Consider the following 24,033-nt stretch of genomic DNA (forward strand, 5'->3'; position numbering starts at 1 on the left):
TGTCTTTGCAATTTTGAGAAATACCAATATTTAAACAATTTAATTATGATGTGTGAATTTGTGCTGTATGTCATATTACCACAATTTGATTTAAAATGTTGAATTTAAATCCATGGAATTAGTTGGTTAAAAGTTTAAAAAAAATCACTGTTAAAATATCTAACAAAAATTCCTAGTAATATCATAAACTCCAATGTTATTCAATTAGGAAAGTGCTTATAAAATGAAATCTTGAGCTGGGGATACAGCTCAGTTGGTACAGTGCTTGTCTGGCATGCACAAGGCCCTGGGTTCAATCCCCCAGCACAGCAAAAAAAGAAAAAAAAAAAAAAAAGAAAAGGTTGCAAAATGAAATCTTAAAAAATTTTGTAAAAAAAATTAAGTACTAGATAAATACAAATATTTGTAGACATTACTAAATTGTTTATTTTTATTTCATTGTACAATGGTGCTTTTTCTCTTACTGTATCCTTGTTATATCCTTGAGGTCTTGTACCCTGGGGAGGAGTATGTGATTTGGGCTTATCTTTATTAAGTTAAGTACAGTAATAACTCTGTTATTGTCATGTTTCCAAAAAGAGAAAAAGTATGGAGGTTTATTAGCTTTGATATATGTTGCCTCAGGTAGACTTTTTCTCTTTATTTTACTCTACTCTTGAAGATCAGCATTTGAATTAAATTGCACTAATTCTAAAGAGCTATTTTATTGTTTCCATAATCCCTTGTTCTTCCTACAAAGGTAGAAACAAAAAAATAACAGTTTTTGCAACCTCACCTTGTTATTGTTATTAGCCTCACAGTTGTTTAAAAATCCCATTTGCACTGGTGTTGATAGGATTAAATATCTCTGGTGAGGAAGATCAGTAATTCTAAGTTTGGGGATCCTTAATTTCCTTTGTGCCAAGTAACATTTTGCAATCTCTCTCAAAGGTGAAATAATGTTTCAGTACTTTGTACTGTGGAGCTCAGGTAGACATTTTCCTTTGTTCTTTACACATTCCTTGAAAGGATCTACGGTTGCTTTCCTTTCCTTTTCAGGTGTCACTGCAATAGAGGTGGTTGTGGAGCATGGCCTAGCTACCCCAGAAGGCCTGACTGTTGACTGGATAGCAGGCAACATATACTGGATAGACAGCAATCTGGATCAAATCGAAGTGGCCAAACTGGATGGTTCCCTCAGAACTACACTAATAGCAGGAGCCATGGAGCACCCTAGGGCCATTGCTTTGGACCCAAGATATGGGTAAAGAAGTTTGACTTTTAGAGATTCACTTTGGCAAAAACATTATAATCTCGCATTGCTGGCTGCCTATGTTCCTGTGATTTGGGACACTGTGTCAGGAGGATCACAAATCAAAACCAGCCTCAGAAACTTAGGAAGACTCTGTCTCAAAATAAATAAGAAAAATCACTGGGGATGTAGCTCAGTGGTAATATAACCCTGGCTTCAGTCTCCAATATCTCTCCCCACAAAAAAAAGCATATATATATGATATATATATATATATATATATATATATATATATATATATATATATATATATATATATATATATATATATATCATATATATATATATATATCATATATATGATATATATATGATATATATATATATCACATATTTTACATATTATATATAACAAATATTTTACACATTTTATATATTATTACAATTATGTATAGTTATATAATTTTGGGGTACTGGAACTATATATACATATGTATATATGTTCATATTTATATATGCATACACATATATATACTTTCATTTTAAGTTTGAATTTATTTATTCATAATTTATTAGTTAAAATACTTATTTTATGCATACATATGTATGTGTGTATAACTTTGAGTTTATGTATATATTTGTATATACAATATAACAACAAACTTAAGTTTATTACCACAGTTTGATTAAAGGATTCTTTACATAGTTACTTTTAGAAGCTGAACATGTCTTTATTCAAAATATGGGCATTAGGCCCTATTGGAAGCTATTGCAACTCTTTTTCAAAGCAGTAATTTAATGAATTTCTCTTTGCCCCTGCCAAAGAGATGCTGTAATTGTTTCTAATGGTTGAAAACCACAGGGCTAGTCTTTGTTCTAAATTGTCACAGATGTTAACCCCTCACCCTTTATTTATTTTGTATGTTCTTGGAGTCGGTTTAAAGGAAAATTAAACTAAGCTTGAAGGAGTCCAGCAGTGTAATGCTGACTTTTGGTTAGTTTGAAAGACAAAATACATGATTCTGGAAAACAAAGGTTAAATGTTGCATATTGCAGGATATTTGCCCACAGTTCCCTTGATTGGTCTTTTTTTGAAGGAACAGATTCGAATTAGAAGATGTGAGTTCCTATTCCTACTCAGTCACTTATTTTCTGGGAAAATAATTTGTATTATCTTCTCTTAGATTCCAATTTTCTCTCGGGTAAATTAAGGATATTATCATCTTCATTAGTTTGTTTTTGAAGAGATTAAGGCAAATAATTTTTAACTAATATGGGAGGATGTTGTAGTTTCTGTTATTTGTTTCTCTAGTAATTAGTTTGCAAATCCTAGGCTATTGTCAAGTACAAAGAGTATTAGGAAAAAAAATATTACTTTTTTTCTCTCTACCTTTAAGCAATATGAAGTCGAGGAAGTATCAATGAAAGAGCAGAGTGAGTCAAGAGGGAGTTTAGTGAGATACAGAAAAGAGTTTCCCTGTGTTTAAGTAAGCATCCTGGTCATACTCTGGCTTTTGCTTTGGTCTCTGCCCAAGATTCAGAAACTAATAGATGGGGAAGTTTATTTTCCTTTTCTCAACTCAAGCAGAAACTAAAGGGGCGAAACAGCTTCTCTAGAGAGGGTATTCCAAGTTGGTAACCCTCACTGGGATGTTTACTTTCCACAGTGTTTGAAATTTCTTTGAATCAGTTGCCAACATTTAAAATGTTGAAAGATTTTACAAAAATCCCTGATTTTCTAACTTCTTTAGAAACTAGGGAGATCTGGCAATGTTGAACTGAGAAATGGAGGTTTCTTTTAGGCCCAAGGTGTTTTCTCTAGTTTACCCAATCTACCTTCACCCATTTCACTCACGACCTGCTGTTACAACAGTTCACCTGAAAAGACCTTTAAGTTTAGAGAAGTGCCATTATGTTTCAACAGTCTATCCCCAAGATAAAAGTAGACTGTTGGTCCTGATCCTATACTACCCACAGAAGGTTCTCATGTTTAATAGTTTTATCCTCAGGTTAACCTGAGGATATGTACTTTTAGCTTTTTTTTTTTTTTTTTTTTTCTTTTTGTTGGTACTAATGATTGAACACAGGGTCTTACACATGCTAAGTAAGTGACCACTGAGCTACATCACCAGCCCTTTTGTTTATTTATTTTTGCAGGGGGGACAGGGTCTCACTAAATTAGTAAGGCAGGCCTCAAACTACTTCTGACCCTCCTGTCTCAGCGTCCAGGGTAGCATTATTTACAGGTTGTATGTGCCACCACATTCCACTTACCACATAGTATGTGCATGATAAATATTCTATACAATAAAAAAGTGACATTTGGAGAAAGATGTAGTTCTAGCACATATGCCCAAACAGAATGTAAAATGTGACTACTTCTCAAATTAAAATGGTACAGACAGAAAAAAAGAAAAAAAAATTACAGGTTTATGAAAGTTTTGTAAATGGTATGGCCAAAAATCAACCAACCAAACAAACAAACAAAAAACAAATCCAGAAGATTTGAGTGATACTTCATTTTCTATAGCATTGTATTAATAATGCTTAGGATAAACTTGTTTGACTTAGTTTATCTGAGAATATCCAACCTGATAGAAAAAAAATAACTTGGAAACAAAATGGACACACAACCTGCTATTTAAATGAAATTACCAAACACTATTTCCATGATATTAAGGGATCTCCAGATTCTTTTGCACTCTCAGAGGAGAGAGCTAGCTGAAACTGAGCTAGCCAGTGAAGAGGGAAAACTTGATGATGGTCCTGAGAGAGATGGTGCTTTCCCTCACCAGCTGTTGCTATGAAACTGTGATATTATTTAAGATAATTACAGTGGTAATAAAGTAATTTTAAAAAGCAGAGTAAGGAAATAGCACTTACAAAATTGTTTCTGAGATACATGACCAAAGTTCAGATGACGGTACTAAACCATTCTAGTCTTAGAATTAATTGAAAGGTTGACAGATTTGGCTGTCATGATTAGATAGGATTTTTACTATTAAAATTGTTTTGTACAATATTGACATGATTAAGATATGAAGTTTAGGTGAACACCTCAAAGCATCATTGTAGCAATTACATTTACAAAATTAGTGCACTGTTACAATAGTTTCCGGTTTATTAGATATTTCAGTAAAACAGTCTCAAATTATTTTAAACATTGAGCCTTTTAAAAGGTAGACTGGGAACATAGGAACAATAAGAACCCATGCATATACAAACACACACACATAGATACACACTAACAGCAAAGTCAAACTAAGCACAAGAAAAAGAACAATGAAAAATCATTTTACTTAAAATTCAGTTACTTCCTTCATGCTATGCAAAATAGAAGAGTATGATTTTCCCTTTTTTTCTCAAGTTATTCATGAAATATATAAGGAAGCTGTGAATCAGCATTGATAGGAACTCCAAAAAGGCATTTAAACTTATTTTTGAAAGTTTGTATTTTAGGAGAAATGTACTGGATAATTTTTGAGAAGTATAATTTGTGTAAATACTATCATTTTTTCCTACTAAATTATAAGCTTTTCTCATGAAGAGAGAAATTATTTCCAAGTCTATGAAATCCACCATAGCTCTTGGCATATATAATGGTGCTCAATAAATGATTCTTAAACAAATGAATACATGCACATGTATGGACTTTGTTTATGTATAACTTACAGGAACTCAAAAATATACTTTAAAGAACAAAGTGTACAGTATAAGACAGCTAATGGGAAATTCTATAAACTGTTTACCATGACAAAGGAAAAGAAAGGTTTGCAGCTAGCCACTTTGCTCCCTTAGCATGGGAGAAAAGAGAAAGAGAGAGAGAGAGAGAGAGAGAGACCATAACATGAGCCCCATGAAATATACTTAGTTCATGTGAAGTTGCTACAGCAATCAAGAGCTCTGTGACACTTTTTAACAAAATTATTTTATACAATATTGACATGATTAAGATATGAAGTTTATGTGAACACCTTAAAGCATTGTTGTAGCTTTAAGAAGTATTTTCAATCAACTACTTTGCTTCCTTAGTATCAAATCAACTGGCCTTCCTTCTATGTGATAGAGCATATTGCCTTCATGCCACATTCCTCCAGTGTTTTAGATTTTGACTCAGTGTCTCAAGTGACAAGCCATTCTAAGGTGGTAAATTGGGACTCTTAGGAAAGAGGCAGTTTTCTTTCATTCCGTTGTAAGATATTGCACTTATTGCTAAGGTGACCTGAAAGAGTACAGGAATCCTTTTTAAACATGAAGCTATTATTAGGGAGTAGCAGGCACCAGCAGGGTACTCAGGTCAGTTCTTGAACTTTCATTGCCTTTATTCTCTGGTACTGCCTGGCATCTTCCTGCTGTATTACAAGTATTTCGTTTTCAGTTATGGGTTCTGCTATTACAGTTTCTCTGGTTAAAGTAGAATTAGTCATTGAAGATTAGTGAGATATCTAAATAACATTTTAATTTTATCTGGGAATATTCTATAAAAAACTATTTTCTACCCATTGTTGGTTTTAGATGACCCAAATATTATAGATAAATATTTCTTTGCTTTTGCAAAGATCATTTCTTTTAACCTTCTGCAGCTTGACCTGCTAGATGATAATGTCCTTTTCATGCCTATAATGGTACAAGTTGTTCATGGTCCATTGAGTCAATTTTATCCAAACACAGAGTAGCCCATGATTGCAGAAACTGCAGAATCCTGGGACTATAGTTTCTTTTTAAAAAGCCATTGTGGCTGAACATTTCAATATGTCCTGTTCAAAGAGATATTCAGTCTTTGTATATTTAAGGAAATAATGCACTTATTGAAATGCTAATATATTTTAACCATATAATAAGAAAGAAATAGCAAATAATGATTTTGTTAAAATACTTCATTGTATAGGTTACCAAAAAGTGCCTAGAATTTTAGGAAACAATGATCCTTGAATTCAATCCTTAAGATTGGTTGTATGCACTGACTTGTGACAAAATCAAGAATATTTTAGCCTAACTAATTCTAGAACATGTTATTTTATATAAAGTGTTGAAAGTTTCCTACCCAAATTGTTCACAGATTAGTACCATCATAATCACTATAGAAGAAGCCTACTAACTCCAGAATGTTTAGTGAAAAAATGAAGGGCTCACTTAGGTATAGAATGCTGCAAAGTGTCACAAGCCATATTCTTCTCCCCACTGGAAAAAAATATATATATGTTTTAAAGACCACATGCCTATTTCTGAGAAAGCTAAGTATATAAAATGCAGAATTTCAGGGCTACTGACACATGAATTGAACTTTCAACTGAGGCTTCACTGAATAGAAAGAGGGAGACAATAATTCCTCTTTTATTATACAGGGAAAAGATACTTCAGGAGTCTCATGTTATCTTTGTCGAGTATGAGAACTGGTCTTACCTAAATCTGGTATGGCACTTCCACAACTACTCTGAGGCTACCTATGACTCTCAAAATTCACTAAACTTGTTTTCAGGGATTATTTTTCCTTTTTTAAACTCACAGGCCTCTCCACTTAATTTTGTTGATCAAGCTCTCACCATAAATTTGATTGATGCTATGTTGGTGTTTATTTCTATTTTAAATTATATTTCCTGAAGCTATTTTAAAGAAAAGCTGACAAATAATGATTTGATGACAATGAAAGATACGTGCATCCAAAATTACATTTATAGTGAGACCATTTCACTTTCATTGATTTCAAGAAAGACATTTTAATTACTTAATTGAAGAGCCTATCAGTCTTACACTGATTAACCTTTGTTGCACTTTGTATTTAAATGGTACCACATTATATTGTTTGGGGGTTGTTTTTACATATAAATTAAGTAATACTAATGTTTCCAGATAACTACTCTTTTTCATGCAAAACGATCTTTTTAGTAGACTTTCATCTTTTCAGGAAAAAAAAAAAACCAATAACCTTTTATAAATATCCTCATGAACATTTTTAAAAATATTTTGTCTATTTTATTTTAAAGCATTTATGCTTAAACTTTGATTATAGAAATGATCAAATACACAAATGAGAAGGATAGAAAGCTCTCTTGTATCGCTTACCCAATTTCAATATTATTAATTAAAACCTCATCTTTTGGGATATTACTGTTCACTTTTATTCTTTCCCAGCAGTTTAATTTATTCAGGTATTCCATGGCCAAAACTGTCCATGAATCTGTAATTATTTCTAAAGTTCTTAACCCATAGTGGGTTTCAAAATATCACCTCCTCAGAGGAAAAAAAGAGACCATCATAACATGAGCGGATGAAAGTGCTTCTCCTTGATTGCCACTGTAAGTTGGCACTTGACTTCCATTCTCTCTCATAGCAGTTTTATCCTTCAAAATATTTTACAGGTTGTAATTCTATCTTCATGAATGGATTTAGTGTGTATCTTGCTGAGGATACTAAGCCTCCAGGTGAGATATTACACGGTTTCTCCTGTGATTTTTCACTTACCAAGTGCTGAGTGTATAGTAGGTATTCACTTAGTGTTTGAGAAATGACTGACTGAAACAATAGCATTATTTCTTTTTCTTCAGAATTCTTTTCTGGACAGATTGGGATGCCAATTTTCCTCGCATTGAATCTGCCTCTATGAGTGGTGCTGGAAGAAAAACAATCTACAAAGACATGAAAACTGGGGCTTGGCCTAATGGACTAACTGTGGACCACTTTGAGAAAAGGATAGTTTGGACAGATGCCAGGTTTAAAAATGATCTCTTTTCTATATTTTCTTTAACTCTCTTCATATAATATTAACAATATTGATAAGTGCTCAATGTACAGTTATGTAGAGACATTAAAATTAGTGATTATTAAAAATTTAGACAAATGAGATACAGGTCCATAAAATATTCACAGAATATTTACTGTTATTTATTTGAATTACATGATTATATTATTGGATTATTTGAGCTTTGATCAACTACTGATATATTTACATTTCTCTAGGTCAGATGCTATCTACTCAGCCCTTTATGATGGAACAAACATGATAGAAATCATCCGAGGCCATGAATACCTTTCTCATCCCTTTGCTGTGTCTCTATATGGGAGTGAGGTCTATTGGACAGATTGGAGAACCAACACATTGTCCAAAGCCAATAAATGGACAGGACAGAATGTCAGTGTGATTCAGAAAACCAGTGCACAGCCTTTTGACCTTCAGATATATCATCCCAGTCGACAGCCACAGGGTAAGTGCATGTCACATGTTTACCACCTAGAAAGTATTTTCATACTTATTACAAAATATGTGAACTGTAAAATAACTTTTGGAAGTTAACAACAATTAATATTATATATGTGTGTTTACTGTGATGGAAGTGATTTCAGCCTTTATTTACATTATATCAGGATTCTTCTCTTTCTCTTTCTACTTTTCTTCATATAGAAATAAATAGGCAAGTCTTTAAAAACTAAAGATTTTACACTAAGTCCTCCAGTTGTTAGTCACCACCATTGCATCAAAAAGACATTGTTGGGTATTGTATAAAGTCTTTGAGTTTGGAATATAATGACCAGTCAATATTAAAGAACACCAAGGACATATCTATGCTCCCCCCACACACTCATAGCCACTGAGAGTAGAGAATGATTTATGAGAAAGAATGTACTGTTTCCTTGAGTTCCTCCATTTCAAGAGAAGTGAGTTGATGACTGTGTTGTTTCCTTTCCCCATGTATCCCCCCTAGTGATTCAATAGTAATCTCCTTCTTGGTTTTGTGGTTTTGTCTCCTTCACTATTCTTGCCAATGTTCTTTTCACAAATCTCAAATTTATTATTTTCCTTTTTGGAATACCATTGCCATTTGAAATAACATGGTGGAGGAGAGTTACAAATATTTGCAGGCTGTATAAATTGTCACCTTCTATCATTCATTCTGTCAAGAACTAACAAGCTTCATATCAACCATATTTTTGTCCAATCTCATACATATTCATATTCACATACACATTTATTTATTAGCATGTACATTACTTATGCTTAAAAATATGGTTCTCCCCACTGTATAGTGTTTCCTTCCTCCCTCCCTCTCCTCTCCTCTCTTTCTCTCCTCTGCCTTCCTTCTTTCCTCCCCTCCCCTCCCCTTCTTTCCCCTCCCCTTCTGTCATCTTCCTTCCTTCTTCCTTCCTTCCTTCCTTCCTTCCTTCCTTCCTTCCTTCCTTCCTTCCTTCCTTCCTTCTGCTAGAAAATAAACTCAGGGTATCTCACTTTGCATGCAAGAATTCTACCACTGAGCCAGGTCCTTATTTTATATATATGTATATATTTATTTAATTTGACATATATCCTATTTTTAAGTGCGAAAATTCACTATAATGATGGAGGAAACTTCCTTGTCAAAAATGCTTCTTCTTTCAAAATGCATAAGAAGTGAAACAAACAACAAATAAAGATACCAGAAAGACAAGTTACTCCTTTAGAATGACTGGAAATTTATCAGTATTTTAGGAGTCACTTCACCTATAAAATGATAGTGCTTGCTTATTTTCAAACTGTTAAAAGAATTGTACAAAAATAAATAGAAATCGTAATTTTCACATTATAAAATTATCCCTGTATGTATAGATATCTGTGGAAGATCAGATAAGAGTTTTAGGCATTTTTTATGTTTCATAAAAGTTGAATACATTATAAAATTAATCCATAAACTATGACGCAATGTGGTGAAAATAGCTGCTGCATCATACCTAGTATCACTGAAATCTGGCAAAAATAAAGCAATAAGAACATCCTTTACTTGCACATATTTTCTTATATGTATATATTTTAAATAAGGAATCAGGGGAAGGGGGTGTAGATTTGTGTTTAAGTACTTGGCATGTGCACAGCTCTTGGTTTGAGTCTCAAAACAGTAAGTATGTAAGTAAATAAAGAAATAAATAAAGAAATGCGCTTGAATTTTCCATTGTCAAATGTCGAAACTTTCATATGCTGATGTTTGCATCAAATTCCTGAAAACAAGAATTGAGATTAGTTTTTTTGTATATTTATTTTTTTTTTAGTTTTCCGTGGACACAACATCTTTATTTTTATGTGGTGCTGAGAATCAAACCCAGCGACCTGAGCATGCCAGGCGAGAGCCCTACACTTGAGCCACATCCCCAGCCCAAGAGATTAGTTTTTAATTGCAAAGTGCTTCTAAAAATTTCATTCTTTTCAAATATAAAATCCATTTCTAAAGGAAAATTGCTAATATGAGTAAATTACTTTATATTAGTAATTATTTGTTTACCAATAAGTTCATTAAGCATCATTATTAATATAAAAAATGTCTACATTGGATGGAGAAAAATCTTCTTCTCATCTAACAAATTAGATTCTGGCATTCTTTTCCATTGAACCTAGCTATATTAGGGAAATAAATATCATACATATTTCATATTACATCAACATTTGCATATATTTTGTTTGAATTTACTCGATAAACCAATTGTTTGGCTTTAAAATGTTTAATTTTTCCTGATGAGAAATGGACTGTAATTAAACATAGGTTGCATGAATTAAGAAATTATCTTTAATGATATTATTTTCTTCACAGAGTACACATCAGTCTTGTGGGATTGCATAATTAACATTTGGTTCTCCTTTAAAATATTATAGTTGTGCATCGTTGAATCTTTTTTACCTACATCCATGCTTTAGAAGATTAATTCACTTTCCTAATTTTCAGATTGCTGCCATTTTGGAGCATATACTAACATGCATTCATGAGCAGGCATATGAATTAAAATGTTCTTAAAACTGACAATAATCTTCATCATAGAAATTTTAAGAAAAAATAATTTATGTGCATATAAGTCATAGTTCCTACCAGTATAATATATCTAGCTCAGACTGACAAACTATAGCCCCCAGTCTAAATAGCCCTCTCTGTTTTATAAATAAACTTTTCTTTGAGGTAGCCACAGACATTCATTTAACTATTTCCTCATGTCTACTTTTGTGCTATGGGAAAAGAGTTGAAGAGTTACTGCTGAGTGCATAAGGCATGCAAAAGTGAAAATATTGACTATCTGGCCTTTTCCAGAAAAGAATGCCAATCAGTGTTTTAGTTAGAGAGATAAGTGTATATTCATATAAAGCACATGCATATATGCCACAAATTAGAAAACAGCACAGACTGGGACTGTAGCTCAATGATAGTGCATATACTTAGCAAGCAGGAGGCCCTAGGTCAATTTGCATCACCACAAGAAAGAAAGCAAAAAGAAGGAAAGAAAGGAGATGAACACAAAATATGACATTAAACAGTAAATGATCTTAAGTTTTGTAACGTCAGTAATAACAACTAATATTCCAAAGTAGAAAAATCAGCAACTCTGGCTTCATTAGAAAATATTTCATGGCAGAGAAAGGATTTGAACTATGCCATGAGGAAGGTTAATGTTAATATGTTGATGGAATTCTAAGAGAAAAAAATGATGAGGTGAACGTGTGAAAAAGACAAACTATCACTTTCAGGGAACAATGAAGAATCCATTCTAGTGTGTACATAATATGTATATAGAAGGAAACTGGTATCTGAAGCTGGAAAACAGGTTAGTATTTTAGAAAGACAGTGTGGTGTATTTGGGGCTGTACCACAGAGTACCAGTCACATGGCTGTAGCCATCATTCAAAGATGAGGAAATAACACTTTTTGTTGGAGGGACAGGGAAAAATGGAAACATGTGTTAGGGAAACTGACAATTCTTGACAAATGCTTAAATATGGTTGAGAAAGATAAGTGAAAATGTTTGCGTGGAAGACTGGTGACTTCTTTAACAAAAGTAAACATAATGGACTAGGATAAAGAACTAGAGGGTGAATGGGAGTATCAGGTATACCAATCTGACTAGTGCTGAGGAATCATAGGATAACTGTTGGAGATAAGCATGAGACTTTGTAAGCAAGAGAGTGGGAAATTATCTAAAATTGTTAGGCTAATCAGATATATGGTCAAGTCTGTATTTTAGAAAGATAACTAAATGTATGGGTAAAGTTTAGAAATCAAGAAAGTGGTTAGAAGTTTACTGTTCCAACTAAGGGAGGAGACGGAGAATCTAATTAAACAAACCAGTGACCAGAGACTTGGAGAGAATGGAGGACAGAGTTAAGGTATAGAAAATTAAGCTACTTGGTAGGAGTTCTTTGTCTTGTCTGCTCTCATCTACCAGCTCTTTTCATCATGTTTGGTGTTTTGTAAATATTTATACAACGTGTAAATAAAAAGTGGTGGGTGCTACAAGGGCCTCTAAGATTATTTGTTTGTTCACCTGGAGTTTAGACCATTTAAACTATCAGTGAATCCAGGCTGCCAGGTATATTTGCATTTCATCAATTAGGACTGCATATAGCATTCTATTTTGAAAGGTCAGCATTCCCTTTCTCTTGTTTCCAAATGTAATGGTACATTGTTGGTCTTACAGGAATTCACAACCTCTGTATTTATACTAGATATTTCAGTATTATTTGCTTTAGTCAGCTTTGCATTGCTATAACAAAAAGACCCAAAGAATAATTTAGAGAGGAAAATTTTATTTTGGTTTAGGGTTTCAGAGGGTCAGTTCATGGTCAGCTGATTCCATTGTTCTGGGCCTGAGGTGAGGCCCTCAAGGTGCAAGGGCATGGCAAAGGAAGGCTGCTCAGGACATGATAAACAGGAAGCAGAGAGAGCCTAGTTTATCAGGGACAAAATATAAACCTCAAAGGAATGTCTCCAGTGACCCGCTTCTTCTAGGCACACCCTACCTCCCAATAGTCACCACTACGTCAATCCACTCAAGTGGATTTTTCTACTGATAAGTTTGTAGATGTTATGATATTACCTCTGAACCTTCTTACATTGTATCACATATCAACTTTTTTGGGGCACTTCATAACCAAACCATAACAGGTAATTTTCTTGAAATAGTTAATTGCTTTATATTAAGGGTATGTGAACCTTTTCTGTAGAATTAGGTAATAAATATAAGCCTTTGTGAGACATATGGTCTCTGCTGAACCTGGTAATCTCTGCCATGTAATGTAAAAAAAGACATAGATAATATGGCAACTAATGTACATGGATATGTCAATAAAACTTTATTTACAAAAACATCAGCATACTCAATTTAGACCAGGGAGCACCATCTGTTAATCCCTGCCTTATGTTCAAATGTGAGTATTCTAAGCCAAATTCCTTAATTTACTAATTTGAATAGACAGCTGTGTTCAAGTGAATGATTAGAAAGAACATTTTTAAAATATTTAGCATTATTATTTCTTTTTAAAAAATATTTACTATTTTTTATTTATATGTGACAGCAGAATGTATTACGATTCTTATTACACATATAGAGCACAATTTTTCATATCTCTGGTTATATTCAAAGTATATTCATACCAATTCGTGTCTTCATTCATGTACTTTGGATAATAATGTCCAACACATTCCACCATAATTTCTATTTCTATTAATACCCACTCCCTTCCCCTCCCACCCCTCTGCCCTATCTAGAGTTCATCTATTCTTTCCATGCTCCCTCTCCCTACCTCACTATGAATCAGCCTCCTTATAACAGAGAAAACATTAGGCATTTGTTTTTTTGGGGATTGGCTAACTTCACTTAGCATTATCTTCTCTAACTCCATCCATTTACCTGCAAATGCCATAATTTTATTCTCTTTTATTGCTGAGTAATATTCCATTGTGTATATATGCCACAGTTTTAAAATTCATTCATCTGTTGAAGGGCATCTAGGTTGATTTCACAGTTTAGCTATTGTGAATTGTGCTGCCATTATTTCAAAGTGAGAAAAGATAAAAAAGGAAAGTAAAAATTCTTTGAGAATTTTTCAAGCTGTGAAGCATCAAATATTATGACTTATACATTACAGTATTATTATTAATATAGATACTGATTTACAAAGTCAATGTAATTTTTCTATGCATATAGTTTAATATCTTCAATTATAAAAATGTGTTTTATCATAATTGTAGCATGCTAACAGGTGGTATGATTCTAGGCTAAAAACAATTATATACAAAGTGAAATTCAAGTACCTGTCATTTTACTGTCATAAATTTTGCTTTTAATTTCCCTAAGAGGAATCATCTCCTGGATCATTGTTTTTGAATCAATCTCTTCTCCTTTCTTTTGCTTTCCTCTCCTTTAGTCCTCGTTCTTCTTTTGTTCTTCTTCTTCCTCATTGTCTTTTATCTTTTTCAAGAGGGGGGAAATTTGAGTTTTCTTTTGCTACCTGTCACATGAGTAACCCTAATAGTTCTCTAACCTCACCTCTTCTTTGACCTCCTCTCCTGCAATATTTTGTCACCTCTATAAGCTGAACACCTACCCTTCAGTTTAGGGAAACTGAAGTCCCGTAGGGACTCAAATTACAACAGACAAAACTAAATGGTAAGAAAGAGCATACTATTTGGTGCTTTCTCTGTGTGAATCACACTAAGGAATCTCCAGCACAACTTTTTGCTTTTTGCTAATGTTTTGTTGTTGTTAAATTAATGGATTTTCTTAGGAAAATAGAGTTCTTTGGGGATCTTTATTTATTTGTTCTTTTTAACAAATGCAATGAGATGCATTACTTTTATCATTTTGATGTGGGGAGTTCAGCAGATTGCCTAATCCACACTGATTATTTATCAAATTCAGTTATTTCATATATCCTCTAAAGTCATAGTTTCTTGATAATTTTATTCTTTAAGTTTCAAAACCATAGAAGACTAACTGTAACTTGTCATAGAGGAAAGCTATCCTTTTTCACTACCCATACTAGGTTCTTGGCTAAGGTCACTATAATAAAAGATTAAAAAGAGAAAAACACAGTCCCATACAAGGTTTTATAGATAAGGATCCTTCAGGAAGAAATGAAGACCCAAAGAAATGGGTAAAATTTGTGTATTTTTATGCTGGGTTTGATGAACAGTGGGAAGCTATGGAGAATTAAAATAAAACACAGGTGGTTAGAGCTAATGGTAATAAGCTAGGGGGAACCTAGGAAGGCCTGTTTGTTCAGATTCTTTTCTGAGGCCTTTTCAAAAATGAGGATATACTTCTTTCTTTCCTCTGGGTATGTGGAGCGCAATTCATACATGAGATTCTCATCAACGGCTTCAGGGAAAGTCAGAAATCCTTTATAGGTTTTATGACCTGCCTCAGGAAAGAAGGATGAGGAGAAGGTCAGAGAGACCTCTCTGCCTCTGCCGTTTTTCAGTACGTCAAGGTGACATATTTGCGGGTAGCATGTCCTGAACTCTGTCACTTCTCAGAGCAACAGGTCTACCTGTTAGAAAGATAACATTCATTAGTCAAAACTGAAATATTCCTAGTGAGGTCTGAAGGTCTAATTTTTCTTCCTTCAATTTAGTAGCTCAGTAATAAAAAAAACACTTTACTCTACTAAACAGGCTTTTAAAAATAAGATTAAAGAGTAGTTATTGGGGGGGTGGGGATATAGGTCGTTTGGTAGAGTACTTGCCTCACATGCACAAGGCCCTGGGTTCAATCCTCAGCACCACAGGGGAGAAAAAGTAGTTATGGGTTAATTGAAAGTAAAATCTTATTCAATAGTCAAGATAGAACAAGAAACACAAAACAATAAGACCATGACCTGGAACTGAAAATTTGATATCCCATGATAAATTTGAAAATATTATGAGTTATTTATACAATGAAATTTAGCAAGTATGTGTATGGGGCAAACTTCGTCATAAAATCAGTTGATACAGAAAAATAGATCATAATAAAAAAGGGACTTGAAGTAAGAGTGTATATGTAAGAGCAGTTTCCTAGGAAAGTTGTGGGAGTTTTATGCTACCGTAAAAAGGGAGATTAGGAAAATAATAGCATTCATTGAAACTCTTAATGACCAGGTTATTTTATAGTCTACATGAGTTTATTAAATATGAGATTTAGTAATTATTCCCGATTGTCAGACCAAAACCTTTGAAAGCCTTTGCATCTAAGGCTCTTTATCTTAGAGGAAATTAAGGAAGTTGTCTTTCTTGTTATCTTTGAGGGGGAAAAATGTTTTCAGTAAGGTAACAGCTGTGTGTGATTGCCTATTATCATCATATTAATCACCCTCATAATGGGTGTTACATGGGAAACTTTACCTTGAATCATGAAGTGAATAACCCCTGTCAACCTCAGAGGTTCCCTAATACATTCTTCCATCTTCACTGTTAATATTTCACTGTGTAATTTACAGCTCCCAATCCTTGTGCAGCTAATGATGGCAAAGGGCCCTGCTCTCACATGTGTCTGATCAATCATAATAGGAGTGCCGCTTGTGCCTGCCCCCACCTGATGAAGCTTTCCTCAGACAAGAAGACCTGCTATGGTAAATTTCATACAGTTCTTACCTAAAATCCAAATTGAATTCTCTCAAAGTATATTAGATTTTACTCAGAGGAAAGCAGAAGAGGATTTTAACATCTTTAAAAAAAAAATTAGCTTTTTAGTTGTTGCTATTTCCAGCCACTATTGATGATTCATCTACTTTTGGAGAGAGTGACAAATTTTTAAAATGTGTGAAATGTTGCACTTTGCTATTTATTACCTTATTCATTTTTTTCTTGCTACTTTCTTATTTGGTGTGTTAGCAGAATTTATCTCTGCAAAGCAGGGAAATTTGGTAAGTAAAAGTGCATTATAAGAAAATGATGATGTAAGTAACCTGCATAACAAAGAAGTACTTAACAGCTTTAATCTCCTGCTCTTATTTGAAAGTCACTTTAGCATCATTTTGTAGAGGATTATTAACCTGAAAGGTATAAAATGAAGTAAAATATATAACATGGAAAAGTTTTTTTAAATATTTAAGTCAAAACATGATATTTGTGAATAAAAATGAGAGTATTTTTTGTTAATAATTCTTATTTATTTGTAAAGCAATTACTTATTATTAAGGGAAGAAAAGAGAATTATTCATCAAAACTTAATTCAGGACTTTAGGTACACGTGGCTTTAATTTCATATAATGATAATATATCTCAAATATTAATAACTCATAGAGGAAAACAAAATAGACCATTGGTAACTCCTATTTCTATTTGACTCAGTACAAGAAAAATAACTTTGGAAGTAAAAATGATTCAGCCCCTCACAGTGTTAGCTACTACAAATTTACGAAAGCTTACAATAAAACTGTACTTTGAATTTGTTAAGCCCTAATTTTAATGGGGGAACCACAAAAAGGATTTTTGAAAGCAATGACTAATCTTATTTTATTGAGTGACAATTGAGGAAAAAAATGTTTATAAATTACTTCAAAAAACATTCAATGCAATGAAATATTGTAATAATCATATAAAATGTGTTTTTAAAAAATGTATAGCCTTTATGTATTTTAAGAAGTTTGATTGAAATTTTAAAATCAGGTCAATTATGAGCATTTCTTGGCATTTCTAGCTAAATAATGATGACTGAAGGACTGTAATTTGTTTCTTTCTTTGTTTCTATTGAGTACCTTAATTTAGAATATATAAATGTTTTCTGCATTAATGTTTTTTTATCAAATATTTGTTCTTATTTTTGGTTTTAAAACTGTATGATTTATTTAAAAAGTAATACCTTAGAATTTCTAGTCTTTTTCAAATTTGTCAACTGTGTATGAGAAAAACATTCCATTTCTATTCCTTTTCTAGAAATGAAAAAATTTCTCCTTTACGCAAGGCGCTCTGAAATCAGAGGAGTGGATATCGACAATCCCTATTTTAACTTTATCACAGCCTTTACAGTCCCTGATATTGATGATGTTACTGTGATAGATTTTGATGCCTCTGAAGAACGTTTATACTGGACTGATATCAAAACCCAAACCATCAAACGGGCTTTTATTAATGGAACTGGGTTAGAAACTGTTATTTCAAGAGGTAAAAGATCTGCAGATTATAAGTGTGAAAGTGTGTATTATTCAACTTATAATTATCACAAGTCTTTTTTTTAATGTTCTTTCCATATTGTTCTACTCTATAGTGTTAATTAAAAGTTGGAATTGATTATTCAGAGATTCAGTAACATGCTCCATCCTTATAATTGTAAAATGCTCTAATTAAATGGCACACAGCAGACTGATAACTACAAATTTGCTTCCATGAGAAGAAAAAAATTCAGAATAATCTTAAAATTTAGAAATATCTAAATGAATGGATTTAAAGACTTGCTGATGGGTGTACAATTTAACAGAGGTAATAGAAGATATTGGGAAGGACTGATTTCCTCTTCTGACTTAAGTTTATAACGTTCTCCTTGTGCATATTTATATGGAAAGCAACTATGCAAATAAGACAAGAAAATTGTTCCTACCCATCTCCTGACACAGCATGTTGAATCATAGGTCCTTTGTAAATGCTGAACTAACTTTTAAAAATATATATATTACTTTTCCTAGTCACAGAAAGCATAGCTAAAGCCAAGTGTGGTGGCTTATACCCATAACCCGTGCACCTCAGGAGGCTGAGGTTGGAGGATTGTGAGTTCAAAACCATCATTAGCAATTTAGTGAAGGAAGCCCTAAGCAACATAGACTCTGTCTCAAATTTTTTAAACAAAGTTTAAAAATGGACTAGAAATGTGACTCAGTGTTTAAGTGATCCTGGGTTCAATCGCTGGTACAAAAAAAAAAGTATAAATTAAGTAAGATATACATATAAATGCTATGCCTGAACTATAAATATTTAGCATTGAATTATTCTAATATTTGCTTACGTTTTGGCATATTATGATTAAATGAATTTTCATTGAGTACCTACTGTTTGATATCACTGCAAACAAACAAGGCATAGTTTCTCCAGGGATTTAGAGAGGAATGGAAGAAAGTATAGCAATCCATGTCGATTTACCAAATCACTTAATGCTTTGAAGTACTCTGAAAATATAAAATCAAATGTAAAATCATTTTAGCAATGATCAACTTCTTAATGAAAGAAATAAGAAGGATAAGTTTTGAATTCAGAGTCTCTTTCAAAAGATTTTATATGGAATACTAGAGGGGTAGCTTGAGTGCCACTGTTAAATCTGAGCAGTACTTTATTGGACTACTAAAGTACTCTTGTATTTAGGCTAATTGATCTAAGGTTAGTATTGTTAAAGCAGCTTCCTGAATGACTTGGTTATAAGCTTATTCAAATAATAATTTAAAAACTTGCTCAAAGAAGGGAGTTTTTATAAAAAAAAATAATGAAAAGATTTCTTCTTTGTGGTGGATTTTTTTTTACAAGGTATTTGTGGGCATATAATAGTGCCTGATTGAAAGCAATTAAACTCCTTGAAATACCAGTAAAAGGATAATAAATTAGGTGGACCTCCTACAAAAATTTTATCACAATATAACAGGAAATAACCAAGCAACTTTATCATGAATATAAAATACTTTGACAAAGGCTCTCTGAATTGTGTATAGATGAAGATTATGCAAAAAGTGTGTGGGGACAGTTTTCTGTATACAGTTGCCGTGTTTGGTTAGTTTATCTTTGAGAAAAATCACAATGATTTATTTCCATTTAGCAGACAATTTACAAGTTAACCAAAATTTTAGCACTGATATTTTATCACTAGTATTTAACACATATACTCATCCATATAAGTAATTATTAATTCAATCATTTTGAAAATATTAGGATATGGGAATATATTGAAGGGGAACTAATATGGAATGCAGAATACAAAGTACAGAATGAGTGGGATTTACCCATATAAGTTGAAGGAGCTGATGAAGTCGAAAACAAATGATGTCAATCTTAGAACAAGTTGTTGATTTTTGTGTTAATATTTTAAATAGTGTAATTAAGGAGGTGTTTTAAAGAAGGCGGCACATGCATTTGCTTTGCTTGTGAAAGGTCACTGTAGCTAATACGTCTAATATGATGTTCTGGTTTGAGGGAGGTATACCACACGCTCTGGAAGACAGGCTATCTGCTGCTGCAGTGGTACTGGAAAGAGATGATAGAAACTTGGTCTAGGGAGAGACTCTAGAGATATCAAAGAGCACAAATAAAGAGGATCTTAATGAACAATTGGACCTGAAAGTGGAGGGACAGGCCTCATCAAGGATACCTCCTTCATTTCTGGCTTCCTTCACAGGGTGAATGTTATAGCCTTCTTCTTCCGTAGTAAAACCCTGTTAAGGATTGATACACCTTTCCATTAGCAACAAAACTTGAGAAGAACTTTTGACGGTTCAGCTTCTGAGCTCTTCAAAGCATCTCAAATCCCACAGTAATTGTACTCTATTTTATCCTTTCATCTTTGAGGTGCTATGACTGACTCTCTGGAGACCATGCTCCTACTTCTTACACTGTTGACCTCTGTATTTTCTCCTTTAGCTGTTTTCTCTCTCTCTAGGACTGTTTCTTGTGAAACTTTATTTAAAATAATCTTCCATCGTCTCAGTTAATGTGAAGTGAGTCCTAATGCATCCTCAGGTCCAATTGTTCATTGCAACTATCTCCCACTATTTTCTTCCCAAGGGGATCCTTTTCTGAGGGAAATACTGATTGGTTCAGGCATTCTGAAGGGATGGAGGAATAGTTGCTCACCTTACCATTATCCATATCCTGAAACTATGAGCTCTGTTTAATTCACGTATCGCACACTTGATTTATTTGCTGTAAGCAGCTTGAAGCAGGTCCAATTCATTTATGAGGATAAATCCTAATACATGACTACAGGCACATTCATTGCATAATTTAACAACAAGAAATAAATGTGGTGTGTACATACAAACATACTGTTTTAGTCAGCTTTTCCATCTCTGAAACCAAAAGTCCAGAGAGGAACAATTTTTAAGGAACAATAGTTTATTTGGTGCTCAAGATTTCATAAGTTTCAGTCCATAGATGGTTGACTCCTTTGCTCTGGGCCTAAGGTGATTCAGAACATATGATGGAAGGAAAGAAGATCAGGACATGGCAAGAGAAAGCAGAGAGAACTACACTCACCAGGGACAAAATATATACCCCAAAGGCAGGCCCCCATTGACCTATATCCTCCAGTCAAACCCTACCTATCTACAGTTACCACCCAGTTAATCCTTACCAGTGGGTTAATACACTGATTACTTATGCTCTCATAGCCCAGTCATTTCACCTCTGAAATTCCTTGCATTTTCTTCTTATGAGCTTTTGGGGGACAACTCATATCTAAATCATAACATACAATACATACATACATACATATATACATACATATATGTATTATTTCCTTTTTTTAAATAAAGGTTATTTTATGCTAAGAAAAATATAACGCTAAGAATTGAAAACAGAGTTCTTGTTATTGGACTGAAGTTTTGTCCTCTGGTGGCAATTATTTTTCTACTTATCTCACTATGTGATCCATATATTTTTCAGTCATTGATGTTCTTGGGCTTACTGATCTGATGTGATGCAGAATTCTATGTCATTAATGTGATGTTTCCATTCTCTTATTTAATCTATATAAATCTTTTATTATGAATGAATTATTTTCATTTAGCAGATGAAAAAAAAAAAAAAAAAAACACAAATACCCAGAAGCTAAAATTATGCCTCAAAGTGAAAGTGAAGAATTGATGGAGGCAAATATTCTCTCTGGGCCACATCTTTAGAGACTTTGTCATATTTGTTACTCTACAATAAGAGGGTTTGGAACTTCATCCTAGTCGCTGGTGACTAATTGCATCACCTGTGGGTATTGTTGTATTAAGTATTTCCACAAACTCAATTGCCCCTTCCCTTCTAGTATTTATGTACTATTCAGAATTACACTCTATTAGATAACAGATCCTTCCCCCAAATTAAAAAGTACTGCTTGTAAGTAACACATTGAGAAAAAAGAAATACATTAGCATACCTTTAAATTACTAATATAAACCAGCAATATCAGTGTTGGCCTTTCACATTTTTATTCACAATGTCTTTATTTTATTTTACGTAACATTTATTCCATATATGATACTTTGAGGTATAAATTGTTTTCTCATTTTATAAATGAAGAAGAATTGGTTCAGGTTTGTTATTCTTGGAAATACCAGAACTCTTTTGCATCCAAATTTGGTCTCAGACTTTTTGGTTCTCAGGTTGTACTCTTTTACCTTCAGTGTCCTTTTCGTTTACAAATTAGGAACATCAGCATGTTGGAGAAAGAGGTTTACTAAAACTACATGGTTAGTGTATAGTATTCCTTCCTGCCATTCACTTCACATACACTTGGCCATCTCTGCAGAGGTGACCTAATAGCATCCTGGTGAAGTACCCAGGTTAGTGCACCCTCTTGCCCAGGCTTTGGCTGATTTTTCTGAAATATGAGGATAAGCTTTTAGGGCCATTTTGGCAATTTTATGAGATTTTAGGCCACTGTCAACAGAATCTCATTCTTACTGGAAAGGGCAACTCATGTGTATTTTAAAACACTACTTGAAAAATGAAAGTAAGGACTACTTTGGGTAAGTATAATTGCTTGAGCAAGTATCGTTTTTAATAGTAACCTACTATTCGAGTTATCAGGCTTATTAGGTTGAGTTAAGCAGAAAGTTAAAATGGGTAAAAGGAAAGATAATTATAAATTGGAAATATAGCTGTTTATTTATGTAAAGAATACTGTCTCATGTGGTAGGAAACATCACACAGTCATGTGTTTTGTTTTTATCTACAAATATATAGACCATTTTAACCCAAGACATTATGGTCACATTGTTACTACATAAAATGTAATTCTGAATGCTAGTTTAAATCTAACTGAACCTATTTGGGAGTAGATATCCATTCATATTTGAAATGTTATCCACTTATGCCAATAATTATCTTGTCAGTGAGTAGCAAAGATTCATTCCCTCTATGTTGTAAGATACTATATTTAGTTGTACCCAGTAATAACAATGCTTGAACATAAACACAATTCTGAAAATTAGTACAGAGAGAATGAAAGAAATGAAAGCAGGTCAATAATAACAGTGAGATCTAGATTTTGGAAACAGGCCTTGAATTAAAGTAGAAAGTTTTGATAGGGAACATCTGTTGTTTTGCTTATCTCTGAGCAGAATTTTCAATTTTCATTTTCACTCGGGAAGATTTTTGGTGCAAGAACATCACAGATTTTTTTTCAACATCTGTGATTAAGAGAGAGAGAGAGAGAGAGAGAGAGAGAGAGAGAGAGAGAGAGAGAGAAAGGAAAAGCAGACAACAACCATATGCATCCTTGACATTGGATGGATTTATGGATTTACAGTTGCTAGGTGGACAGTCCACACTTCGTATTTATTCTTTATATTTTAGTTCAGAAATATAAGTATGCTACTTTGTTTTATTCCATGAGATTTTTTTTTAAATTCACACCATGTTATACATTCTATCTGGGATATTTACTTTATGTACTCACTCTCCAGAATTCTTTTCATCTTGCAAATCTAGAACTATGATTATTAAACTAAACTTTCCATTTCTTCCTCCCACCAACCTCTAGCAATTGCCATTCTCTAAGTATTCTGGGTACCTCATATGAGTGAAATCATACAACATTTGTCTTTTGTGACTGGCTTATTTCACTTAGCATAAGGTCTCCAAAGTTTCTCCATGTTATAGCATGTGCCAGATTTCCCTTCCTTTTTAAAGCTAAATAGTATTATGCTGTGTGTGTGCCATGTTTGTTCATCCATTCATATATTCATGGACAGTTTGGCTGCTTCAAGTTTTGCTACTGAGAATAATTTTGTTTCAACATGGCAATACATCTGCTTACTCAAGACTCTGTCTTCAACTCTTTTGGTGTATATACTCAAAATTGGAATTGCCAATCATATGTAATTCTCTTTTTGAGGACAGAGAAGCACCATT

General features: G+C 33.3%; 1 protein-coding gene across 1 annotated transcript in view; it reads left to right on the plus strand.

Annotated features, from left to right (window-relative positions):
- The window catches only part of Lrp1b (LDL receptor related protein 1B), a 1,514,976-nt gene that overhangs the window by 873,764 nt on the left and 617,179 nt on the right, over positions 1–24,033 (plus strand). The window contains exons 25-29 of the mRNA XM_071619306.1: positions 1,039–1,243; positions 7,777–7,941; positions 8,189–8,433; positions 16,434–16,565; positions 17,872–18,099. Of these exons, the coding sequence (XP_071475407.1) occupies positions 1,039–1,243; positions 7,777–7,941; positions 8,189–8,433; positions 16,434–16,565; positions 17,872–18,099 (975 nt within the window). The remainder of the gene's footprint in view (positions 1–1,038; positions 1,244–7,776; positions 7,942–8,188; positions 8,434–16,433; positions 16,566–17,871; positions 18,100–24,033) is intronic.

This window comes from Marmota flaviventris, chromosome 11 (assembly GCF_047511675.1).
Source record: "Marmota flaviventris isolate mMarFla1 chromosome 11, mMarFla1.hap1, whole genome shotgun sequence".
NCBI classification, from domain to species: Eukaryota; Metazoa; Chordata; class Mammalia; order Rodentia; family Sciuridae; genus Marmota; species Marmota flaviventris.